At 38.4% G+C, this 12,473-nt stretch overlaps 1 protein-coding gene across 8 annotated transcripts in view; it reads left to right on the top strand.

The window, feature by feature from the left end:
- Positions 1 to 12,473, top strand: part of FNDC3B (fibronectin type III domain containing 3B) — a 336,800-nt gene that overhangs the window by 169,121 nt on the left and 155,206 nt on the right. For 7 of the 8 annotated variants that reach the window (XM_078069227.1, XM_036075642.2, XM_036075643.2 and 4 more), the window contains one exon: positions 12,317 to 12,393. In XM_078069227.1, coding sequence (XP_077925353.1) covers positions 12,317 to 12,393 — 77 coding nt within the window. Of the gene's footprint in view, positions 1 to 1,251; positions 1,277 to 12,316; positions 12,394 to 12,473 lie in introns of those variants that run through there. The other variant, XM_078069230.1, reaches the window with a different exon arrangement.

Genomic DNA, 12,473 nt, shown 5'->3' with positions numbered 1-12,473 from the left:
TCATGCTCACAGTTCAATCTGAGTAGGAGTACCTGGAAAGGGAGGGGTATAGTCCTAACATTTTACCTTGAAGGAATTTATGAGTTGCTCGTGTTTTGTATATCATGCATATCTGTTTGTGGTTATGCTCTTGTTTAACCACTGATCGTACTATATGTGAGATTCCCATTTGGATGTATTTTTGTATTTTGTTTTATTGAACATGTTGATCATTTTGCCTTCTCCCTTTCTTTTACCTATCCTAATACGGTGTAGGCATAGTCTTGGCCATTTCTGATTAGCAAACTTAGGGCTGGCAGTTGCCTGGATGACATAACTTTAAAATATATCCATTCTCAGGGGCACCTGGGTGGCTCAGTCAGTTAAACATCTTGATTTTGGCTCAGGTGATCTCAGGGTCATGAGATCGAGCCCTGCATGGGTCTGCTTGAGATTCTGTCTCTCCCTCCCCGCCCCCTCTCTAAAATAAATAAGTAAATATTTTTTTAAAAAGTAAAATTTAAATAAAATAAAAACACAATATAGCTGAGAAGCCTGCTGCTTTTTCAGGTTAGAAAAAAAACAGCAGTGAATCAGCGAGGAGACCTTCCTGATAACCTTTTCCCTAAGCCTAGACCCTTTTATCTTCATTGGTCTCAGGTCCCCTTAGTGAAGGGAGGGTTGATATTTAAGAGTGAAATTGCAGCCTGTTCAGTAAAAGTGTTTCTGTGGAACCAGTGTGCCAGGACTAGAAAGTATTTATGCCATAAAGCAGGCTGCTGCCCCTCAAACAATAACTATGTCAGCACATTTTTATCACTGAGAAAATAGCTGGCAGGGTGACCCAGCCTTCCCACAGTTACTCGGAGGTGTTTACTGACTTCCTTTGATCAGACTTCAAATGAGAGAGTCTAACCTATTTGTGGTGGTTGTTTACTGTCAGTCCTCAGCCTGCCCTTTGTTTTTCCCATACAAACAAAAGAGTAAAAGCACCAGGCTGTGTAAATATGGCTGGTCTATAGGAACTCTCATTTACTTTCCTGGCTTTCTCTATGTGGTTTAGGTAAGGCAGAGACTAGAACTATAAATTGAACTCGTCATTTCAAAACCCATTATTAGGTCCCAGCCACTGGACCATTTAGAGAATTTTTATTAGCAATGAAAACACTTTTGTAAAATTAAGTTAATTTCAGGAGATTGCCGGTCTTGGTTGCGAGGGACCATTTCCAATCGGACGTTGGGTGGTTATGAGTGACTGAGTGAGTGGCCTCCTAGATTGGAGAGAAAATGGCATCAGGTGGGTAAACTGTCATTGGTGTCTTATGAAACAGGAAGTTCCCTTTTTTCCCATTTCCATAATAACCTGTGCTTTAAAAAAAAAAAAAAAGTAGTTCTATTCCGTGGATCTCAGACATTCCTCTTGCATGAGTTCAAAGAACTAAGCTAGTAAACCGTGGTGGGATGTTGTCAATACAGTGCCTTTAGAATGTTGTCAGAGGCTTTCCTTTATGGCAAGCACTCTTGCAGGGGGCAGCTGAGGAGCCGACCTGGAGAGTAGTTAAAAGGGATCCTCTTTAGTTTGTTTTGTAAACCTCATTAGAACAATGGATAATTGCATTCCCCTCAGTATATTGAGTAATGGTATGTTGGTAAAGAGCTGTACATCGTTATTATTTGTAATTCATCTTTCAGGTGGGTGATGTTTGTAATGTTCTTTCCTTTGTAAGGTGAATGATGTCAAACAGCTACAAGGAATGCAATCACATATTGTCTGGTTAATAATTTCGGTACTGTTTGCAAACTTTGCCCCTCTAGAACATGACCTTAGAATTGTGAAGCGGAGCTCAGATAGAATAGAGTACACATATGCCCCCTCAGTTCTTCCCAAAATTGTTATGCAAGTAACTGTTTGTTGTCCTGCATTCTGCTCGCTCTTCTTTATCCCTCCTGGGACAAGAGGGCCTGTGGCCAGCCAGATGGGCTGGGAGTGGGGGTCTGGGGAGGAAGAGTGGACATCGTTTTATTCATCCCTCTTCCCCTTTACAACCCGTCCGCAGAGAAAGCTGGCAAGAGAAGGAAGGCAACAACCCCTTTAAAAAATACTCAGGGCCACAGTGAAAACGTTCTGCCCCATTCCTGCTGGACTTTTGGCTATCAGCTTTTAATGAACAATCTTTCTGATTCTTTCCCCTACAAAATTAACAGACTTTAATGCTTTAAAAACAGCAGTTTGTGTTTTCTTTTAGGACCTAGAAGGAAATGTAAAATACTCTGCTCTAGTAAATTGTTACCCTCAATGAGACTGTCTGAGGGGCTCCCCTGGTATGCTCAGCTCTTTCGACTCTATGTTCCTGATAACTCCCTCTAGAGTGTGTTATTAGCCGGAATACCAGCTGTTGGGTGAAATGGTCCTCGTTACTCTGTGTGGGGAATGATGGGCGAAATAGGAAATATCCCAGGGAAGAAGATTTTGAAAGAAAGTGCTCAATGCCCTTTTTGATCCCTTTATTTTAACTTTGCTGCTAATATTTGCAGAGACTTTAAGAAAAAGTATCAGAAGCCCTTTCTTGGTGTTATTGAGTTATATTTGTATCCTTCCTGAGAGCTTTGAAGTTTATAAGGTTCTGGTTTAAGTATAAATAAGCAAATCCATGGATTATCTGCCATTAAAACCTGACATTAAAAATCAAAGACAGACCGAATGTTAGTATTCATTTAGATAGTTTAACTAACAGGGTGAGAGTGAATAGGTTTCATTTGTAGACTGGTAAATTAGATTCTGAATTTGGGTAAGGCAATTCTGAATTTGGGTAAGGCAATAAAGGTAAACTTGAAAGCTGGGCCCCAAGACCTTGGGAGGTCCTGCTTGGCATCAGTGTGAGCCCACTGTTTGTTTTTTGTTTTGTTTTGTTTCCAGAGAGCAACTTCTTGAACTATTCCTCATGGGCCTTCTACCTAATTCTTTAATCATTTGTATTGCTAGACAACAGTTTCACCAAATAGTCCTGCTGCTTGAGATGTCTGGGCTCTATGCCTGCCTCCATGCCGAGATACACAGTGTCTGTCACAGAAGCCTCGGGCCAAAAGCAGGACACAAAGCTGGGTTTTCCCCTCCCCCACGCACTTCGGTGCACCTGTGCATTACTCATGCTGCATGCCATTCTCTCCATAATTAAGAACAGAAATGCTTGTTCTCTTCAATGTCACTGTGTCCTTGGCATCCTGCACAGGGTCTGGCAACGAGATTGGGTTCAGCAAAGGTTTGTTGAACTGAACAAAGCAGCAATCAAGAGTTCTAAAATAAGGAGTTGAGGGCTGTATTACCGGCCTCTTGTAGTACCTGGTATCTTTGACAATCTTAGTTTGTATTTCTGAAGCCCTGAATTTAAATCAAGTTCTTTCTAAGGCTGTCGGATCATCATGCCTGTTGTGACTGGATTCACCAACTTACTTCCCTCTTCATTGCCCATCACTGAGAGTTTTCAGTATGCTTCCCTTACCTACCCCATGGATAATTTTTATTGTCCAGCTCTAGAGCTCTTGGCCTCTACTAAAGCAATTGCTGCTTATTTATATATAGTAGTTTATTGCTAACATAGCTGTTGTAAAATCCTCTCTGTGGCTTTTAATTCCTTATAGCATCTCGTATGATAAGGATTTATTGAATTGAATTCAATAAAATATTAACTAGTATAAGTGGAGCACTCTGATCACACAGTAATTGTATGAATTTTATTAACATTTAGGCCTTAAAACAGGTTGATAAGGTAGATTGGGTAGATAGCTCAATTTTATTGAAATTTAAGTAAATTGGGATTCAGGAAGTTTAGTCTCATGTGAGAATTAAACCCTTGTCTCCCAATTCCTGATGCCCTTAGAACAGCTAAGTAGCAAGGCAAGTCCCAAGAGAAATATTTGGAAAGGAGAGACTTGCATTTCAAATGGGCAAAACAGACTTGATAACTAACATGGCATCTTCTTGTGTGTTGAAATGGTTAAGAGATAAGAGGTGGTGACCCATTATTTATGAATTCTATCAGTAAGTCAGTTTTGGTTCTTGGTATAGTGGTTGACTTCAAGCAGATTTCAGCAGGAATGTTTAGTCATTAGGCAACTTGTTGTTATGGTCACTTGCTACTTTTAAGGACAATGGCTGAGCCAGACTCGAAATTCTTGTGATAAAGCCAATGTCAGAGACCTGTACAGGATCGACTTTCAGAAAACAAGGGCTGATCGTTTGATTTAGAGCTGTCTCAGGACATCTGAAAGTTAGGCGCACCGAACTTTCTAAGGTTTCCTAGAAATTAGGGAAAGATAACAGGTAATTTGGGAAAAAGATAGAGAGCTGGGATTAGGATGGGGAAGTAGATAACCAGGAAGCATCCTTCCTTCTCCTTTTCAGATTTGGTTCTTATTTTTCTAATCATAATTAGTGTATCTTGAATGGATTACATTTTTAAATGGAGGATACTGTTCCCAAGCTACAAGATGGGAACATGTTTTTAGAAGAAAAAATGTCAAGAACAAAACAGTTAACTTGCTCACTTGAGAGACTGTAATTCTTCTTTTGTCTTTGTGGTAAATGATTGCACACTCTTAATCTTTCTGTTCATACAGTATTTTTCTTCTAGTGGCACAATGTTAATGTTTTTTAAATACCATTATTTGACCAGACACTGCTAGGTATTTTTATATACATTACATCTTGCAGTCCTCAGAACAATTCTTGAAAATAGCCCCTGGTCATCCCTTTTTCTTTAGGTCATGAAAGTGCTAATGAGAGAGATTTTAAGAAACTTGCCCAAGGTCGTGCTAGAAAGTGGTGAGCTTCATTCAATCCCAGGCCTCCTCAGCTTCCCGGCTTTTGTTCTTTGCAGTGCTCAGATTCTGCTCTTCCCAGCCTATTTCCTCTCTGGCAGGATGCCTTCGGGAAGGAGTAGTTACAGGTCAGAGAGACCAGCCTATCTGAGCCACAGAAATGTGCCCTCTCTACCTGGCTTCTGTATGAAAATTACTCCTTGAGGGAAAATGACTTCGCAGCAACATTTTCAGGAACGACAAATCTTACTCCTGAAGGAAAGTAAAATTAGAAACAACTAAACTACTCTACTAAATCCAAAGGGCCTTATAAACGCTCATTTCTGTAATTACTAACGTGTCCATGGAATGACAATCTTTTAAAATTTTGCTGAATTTAGACAGTGCCTGAAATGCCTCCTTGTGTTTATTTGTTTATATGTCTGTATCCCTGTAATTAGATTGTCAGTCCTTTGAGGATAGAGAATGTATCTTCTGGTCTTTGCAGAGCACAGCATCTCGAAATAGCATCCTCCCAAATACAAATGTATAAGGAATGAAGATGTGCTCTAGGAGATTTATACTCCATTGCTTTTTGGTAGTTTATTAGTAACTCCAGTTGTCCTATCTTACTTTTTTTTTTTTAAGATTTTACTTATTTCTTTGAGAGGGAGCGAGTGAGAGAGAGAGAGAGCGAGAGAGAGCATGAGCAGGGGGAGGGGCAGAGGGAGAAGCAGACTCCTGCTGAGCAAGGAGTCCTGACCTGGGGACTGGATCCCAGGACCCCAGGATCCCAGGATCACAACCTGAGCCAAAGGCAGACTCTTAACCAACTGAGCCACCCAGGCACCCCTACATGTTTTTTGTAATATGCTCATCTAAAAAAAAAATGAAGTGAAATGCATATAACATCAAGTTAACTATTTTAATTCATTGGCATTTAGTAAATTCTCAGTGTTGTGCAATTACTACTTCTATTCTTAAGCATTTTCATAATCCCAAAAGGAAACCCTGCACCCCGTAACCAGTTTCTCTCCAGATCCTTCCCACCCCTCAGCCCTTGGAAACCACAAATCTAAGTTCTGTCTCTGTTGATTTTTTTATTCTGGATATTTCATATAAATGGAATCATACAATATGTGATCTTTTGTGTCTGGCTTTTACTTAACATAATGTTTTCAAGGTTCGTCCACGTAGCATGTATCACTACTTGATTTCTTTTTATGGCTGAGTAATATTTCATTGCATTAGATCATATTTTATTTATCCATTCGTCCTTGAATGGACATTTTGGCTCTTTCCATCTTTTGGTTATTGTCAGTTGTGCTGCTGTGAACATGTGTGTTTATGTATTTCAGTCCCTGTTTTTGATTCTTCTAGTTACCTACCTAGGAGTTGTATTGATGGGCCATATGGTAATTTGATGTTTAACTTTTTGAGGAAGCACCAAACTGCTTTCCAGAGGGGCTGTTCCATTTAACATTCCTACCAGCAATGTATAAGAGTTACAATTTCTCCACATCCTCCCCTACATTTATTTTCCATTTTTCTGTGAATAGCCATAGGAGTGGGTGTGAAGTGGCATCTCACTGTGGTTTTGATACGTGTTTCCATAATGACTAATGACATTCAACATGTCATGCTTGTTGACTGTACATCTTCTTTGGTGAAATGTCTGTTCAAGCCTTTTGCCCATTTTTAAACTGGGTTGTTTGGGTTTTTTTGTTGTGTTGTAAGGATTCTTTATATATTTGGGATACAGGTCTCTTTTCAGATACATGATTTGTAAATACTTTTCCTCATTCTGTAGTTTGTGTGTTCATTTTCTAAAGAATATCTTCTACACAAAAGGTTTTAATTTTGATGAATTCCAGGTTTCTGTTTTTTTCTTTTTTGCTTGTGCTTTTGATATTATCTCAGAATCCATTATCAAATTCAGTATCGTGAAATATACCCTGTTTCCTTCTAAGAACTTTATGGTTTTAGGTCTTCAGGTCTCTGATCCATTTTCAGTTAATTTTTGTATGTGATGTCAGGTAGAGGCCCAACTTCATTCTTTTTGTCTGTTTGGGGCATTTGGCAATTCTGTATAACTTTGAGGATCAACTTTTCCATTTCTGCCAAAAAGACCAGTGGGATTTTGATGAAGATTACATTGCCGCTGTTGGTCACTGTGAGTAGTACTGCCATCCTAACAATATTCAGTCTTTATCCCATTCTTTATTTGGGTGTTCTGTAGTTCCATTTATTTAGGTCTTTATTTTATTTCAGTAATGTAGTTTAAGTGTATAAGTTTTTCACACACCCACCCCTTGATTAAATTTATTTCTAGGTATTCTTGTGGATGCTGTAGTCAATGGAATTGGTCTTTTTAAATTTCCTTTTCAGATTGTTCATTGCTGGTGTATAAAAACTCTATTGACTCATGTGTTGCTGTTGTACCCTGCAAATTTACTGAATTCATTTATTGGCTCTAGTAATTTTTTTAATGGAATCTGTAGGATTTTCCACATATAGGATTATGTCATCTGTGAGTAGATATAGTTTTACTTCTTCCTTTACAATTTTGATGCCTCCTCCCACCCCCCCAACCCCCCCCCCCCCGCCCCCAGTTGTTCCGTTGAAGATTGGTGGTGAAAGTGAGCATTCTTGTCTTGTTCCTGATGTTAGGGGGAAATATTTCTTTACCCATTGAGTATGATGTTAGTGATGGATGCTTATCATCTTGTAACCCCCCAAGTCAGAGGTTATCAAAGTGTGGCCCTTTGGACAGCAGCGAGCATATCACCTGAAAACTTGCCAGAAATGCTAATAGTTTGGACCTGCCCCAGACTTTCTGATTCTGAAACTGTGGGAAGTAGAATTTAGCAGTCCAGATTTTAAGAAACCCTCCTGGTGATTCTGGTATATACTAAAGTTTAAGAACCATTGCACTAGATGTTAAGTTTCTTTGAGGTCAGGACCTGTGTTTTGAGGACCTGCTTTATTTCTTTATATTCTTTTTAGCTCTCTTGTGAGATGAGTCAGTGTTGAATAATTTAAAAAAAATTAAGAAGAATGTCAGTTTCCCAAAGTGCCTACACAGTCTCTTAGCTTGTCTACATGTCTTGAGTCACCATAAATAATTGGAGATTCATTATTAGTTATTCACCAGATTGATCAGAAAACCTCACATTTCATATTCAGTCTTAGATCCATGGCAAATAGCACAAGGGCACTTTTATTTAGACCATTTGTTCTGATAATTACTTTCACTTAATTATCTGCTTACCTGCTAGCTATGGACTTACGCTTAGGACTGCTAGTGCCGGCAAGAATGTCTCTTTTGGCTGTTTAGAAAGACAAAATGGTCACTTTTTACAGGGTTTATTGGATTTTTGTCACATCATTATTTTGCCTTTGCTTTATTTTTCTCAGTTTCTTTTATCTTGCAGTGTTGTCATCTGAGTCCCTTTACATCTTTTTTGAATAAGATAATATTTAAGTATCAAGATAAGAATGTGATCCATTGCTATAATAAGGCTTTTGTTGTACAAATAGCCATTTGGACACATAAGTACCCGTTTGTAGACAAATGTACTAATACATTCCATTTATTCACTACTTGTTTACCTATTGGTGAATACTCCGCTTTTAAAAATACCATTTAAAATTGTATAAAATTGTGGTGTAATTATTTATAGCTGGTCTTTTTCTAAAGCTAGTTTAAATGGTAATTTATACCCTATATTCCAATTTTCCACCACTTTCAGATTTCTGACCCTCCTTTGTACACTCACCTCAAGTCAACCCAGTTAACCTTACCCCCAGAATAGGTGAATATTCTGAGTTTAGTATCAGAGCATGGATTATCTACGTGTGTGAGCTCTGGGGGTCACTGGTAGCAGGAGGAAGCCCAGAGTGAAGCAGAATGTCCTCACTCACAGCCCTGGCAGGGGCTCAGAAGCTCTCCACGGACATGTGTGGTCCTAATAATACAACACTGCTGGGCTTCCCTCAGTCTCTTTGATGTGGGAGTAAAGTCCTAGCATCTTTGCAGGAATTACTGTTGATTGACTAAACTGCTCTCCAACCTTTCTTGTTCAAGGTTTGCTATAAGCAAATGAAAAATCAATTCATTAACAAATGCTAGTGGACTTTAAAGATGTTAGACCATGTACTTGTATATTGCAGTTAAATTTTTTAATGACTGTAAAGTCATAGTTCTTGTTTGTGTTTCACATCTTGTTCAGTGAAAAAAAGGAGTTCTTGACATTTGAAGTCATAGGCTAAAACCTGAAATTGATGAAATTTCTCAAGGCATTTTTTCATGGAGTTACTTGGCTCTTAGCAAACATTCTACTTCCATTCTAAAAATCATGCATGTGACATTTTTCATCTGTCTATGGAAGAGTTCATGTGGTCTCTAGCTGAGCTTGCTTCTTAATTACTTTCTCAAAAAAAGAAATCTGACTATAGTTTGGAAGTATATGTTTATTTACTTTTGTTTTCAAATTATTTAATCTATGTATACATCTATCTGTGTAGACCTACCTATATGTAACATGAGTGTTTAATTAAAGGGGGTTCCAAATACCTCAGAGGTTTAAAGGTGTTTTTTTTTCCCCAAAAGAGTTTAATAGTTCAATGATTTCCCAGTAAAGTCAGAGAGGAGGTTGGCTTGTTTGAGAAAATAATGTGGCTTCCCCGCCTCATATATCCAGTGTTAGTTTGAACACGAAGAGAGCATTTTCACCATATTCTAAGAGTCTTATCATTTAAGTCTTGTGTGTTGATTAAAGGGTATCGATTAAAAAATCAAAAGAAACCTAGTAGCCCTAGAAGTTTAGGAAGAGAAGTTTGTTTTAATTAGGGAAGGGTTGTAATAAGATCGGGAGCTTCTCAAACACAAACAGTTGAGCAGAGGCAGTAAACTCACTGATTGGGAAGTATTTAGAGAAAGGGTAACTTCTCATAGCACCATTGTGAATGGATTTCATTTTGCTAGCTTTTGCACTCCTAAATGCCTGTGGGTGCAGTGGTTTATTTCAGAAGGGAGAGGAACTTAGGGTTCCAAGGCACAGTTGAGTTTCGGGAGCCATCACTATATATTTCACAACTCTCTTTGAAAGGGTTTGATGACAGTGACAAGAGGAAGGGAAACAAGCATGTTAAAGTCATTTGGCTACATTTGAAATCAAGGCCAGGAAGAAAACATTTTCTGGCTGTAAATCACTTACTTGTCCTACGTGCTTTAAAGCATTTTATACAAATGACTTTAACAGTTTTAGGGGTCATGCCTGGGGTTAAGAGACTGTTTGCCTGGTATATATTTCGGTGATTAAAAAGCAATACTTTATGGAGATGGTAGCATTTCTGTTCATAGTCTGTACTGCGTTTATCCCACGAGCAAGGTTTGCCTCTTAGGTCAATATTGTCCAAAGAATATATGTGTTGTTTTTATGGGTTACAGGAACATGAACTATTAAAAAAAAAATTGTACTCCATGTAATTGTAACAAACAAGAAAAAGCAAAAAGTTATGAATAAAATGAAAAAAAATCGCAAAGATCATTAACATTTTGATGAGCGATTATTGTGCTGTGCAGTGCTCTAAGCACCTTTGCATGTATTACTGAACTTAATCTTAAACCCAGTTTGGAGAGGTAAGAATTGTTATTCTCACGTGCGCCTGTTGGGAACTGAGGCTCAGAAAGTCTAACTGAATGGTCTGAGGTCACACAACCAGCATGAATAGTGAGCTAGGGGCTGAAACCCAGGCAGAAGCCATGGTTTTGATGCTTGCCTATAGAGCTGAGTGCATTGACCCTCGGGTTTCACAGAGAGTGCTCAGGCTAAGGCTGATATACTTGCCTGTGATTTTTTTTTTTTTTGGTAGGTGGGTCAAATCAAGTAAAAATATTTAGTAAATACCTAATGTCTTGATGGCTATGGCCAAAATGCTGAAGCTGACGAGAAGGATGGATTTGGAAGATGATTTGGAAAGTTCCTTTAGTGGCTGGTGGATGTATCAGTTTAAATCCTACTTCAAAATGGAATGGGGTCATGCAGTTACTCCCTCTCATGCTGTTGTTGTCGTCTGCTTTAATTGATTACCAGTGTGTGAGCCTGTGAGCGACTGCTGTGGTTTTGTATGTGTTAGAGCTTATCAGACGGTTTAGCTGTCTTGGTATATTGTCCATGGAGTTGGAGTGAACTCTGGTCATATGGAGTTTTACAGGAATATTAGCATCTTTTCTGCCCTGCCCCTGTTTTTTTTTTCCCTGTACTTGAAGACCTGCTGATAGGCACCCAGTATCCTTGTCCCTCTATACCCCGCACTGGTCCTCTCCTGCGACGTATTAGAACACTGAATTGTACTCTGAGGTGAAAGGTGCCTTATGCTGACAATGTAAATGCAGCACTGGGTGGAGGGATCTGTCTTCTTTTGCCAAGGAAAGTGTTGTGTTTTTCTTGGTTTTTGTTATAGCCAAACAATTTTAATTGCCGGCAGCACAACACACATTAGGAGAAAGCAAATAAACAACACAAGGCACTTGGAGCCAGGAAGTCGCATCCCAGACTAGAAACACAGCTTTGGATTGACACTGGGGCAGTGGGTTGCTAACTAGGGGAGCCAGGTACCAAACTGAAACCCAGTGACCGTGAGCTTCTTGCACTTCTAGGGAAACCATTTAGTCATAGGATCATTGGAAGGGTGTTAGGAGTTGATTTTAATGTTATGATGATCAGTTTCTTTGTAATTAAATATTAACTCAAACTATGTCTTAGGTAACTGAGTGTTGCCTTGCTATTCTTTGTTTGCTGTAGACATGTGATTAACATTTATTGAATTTAATATTTTGAAACTAACACCTTGTTAATTGAATGCTTTACTTTGAAATAATCCAGGTAAATTTGACACGAGTCTTCCTAATTATGCCTAGTTTGAAAATTATGATCTATTTTTCCCCCTGCCTTATAACATAAGATGCATACCGAATTCATTTGGAATATTTTAAAGGTTTCTTCTGTTTGAAATAATTGGTATGTTATAGTAACTTATTAAAAATGATAATTGAAGTGAAAATGAAAATTATAAACCCAAGGTGTATAGGAGCTTTTTAAACCAGAGGAGATGGACATATTTAAACATTTATTTGTTTAATCATTTATTGATAATACATTCTTTTAAAGGCAAAAAAAACCCCAACCATTTTGCCCTACTTTGTTAGATGACTCTTAACCAAGCAGCCTTGGTTTATGGAACTTGAGGCTTTGGGAATCATTAAATATTTATAAAGATGCTCGTAGTTTTGTGTTGTTTTGTTTTTTTGTTTGTTTGGTTTTTGTTTTTTTTTTACCTTTGACTTATACAGCTGGAGAATTCTTTTTCATCCATGATTTCAACTCTTAGGCATGATGTACCAGTTAATTGAAGAGAAAATAGTCAAAGTAATTCTCTTCATTTTTGATAATACATTAATTTTAAAAATACCAATAATTATTTTGAATAATGTGTATGTCTTCAACGGTTAATATCTAACTCTTGTCTCTCATAGGACCTGCTGAAGTTCCCATGATGTCACCCAATGGATCCATTCCTCCCATCCATGTGCCTCCAGGTTATATCTCACAGGTAAACCACCGGGCGGGTTTCTCCACTCACTATGGGCACTGTTGTTGTTCCAAGAGAATATATGCTGAGGCTTCAAAAAT

Source organism: Halichoerus grypus, chromosome 1 (genome assembly GCF_964656455.1).
Source record: "Halichoerus grypus chromosome 1, mHalGry1.hap1.1, whole genome shotgun sequence".
Lineage (NCBI taxonomy): Eukaryota > Metazoa > Chordata > Mammalia > Carnivora > Phocidae > Halichoerus > Halichoerus grypus.
Note: the sequence above shows the minus strand (reverse complement) of the source record. Positions and strands in the feature narration are given on the sequence as shown.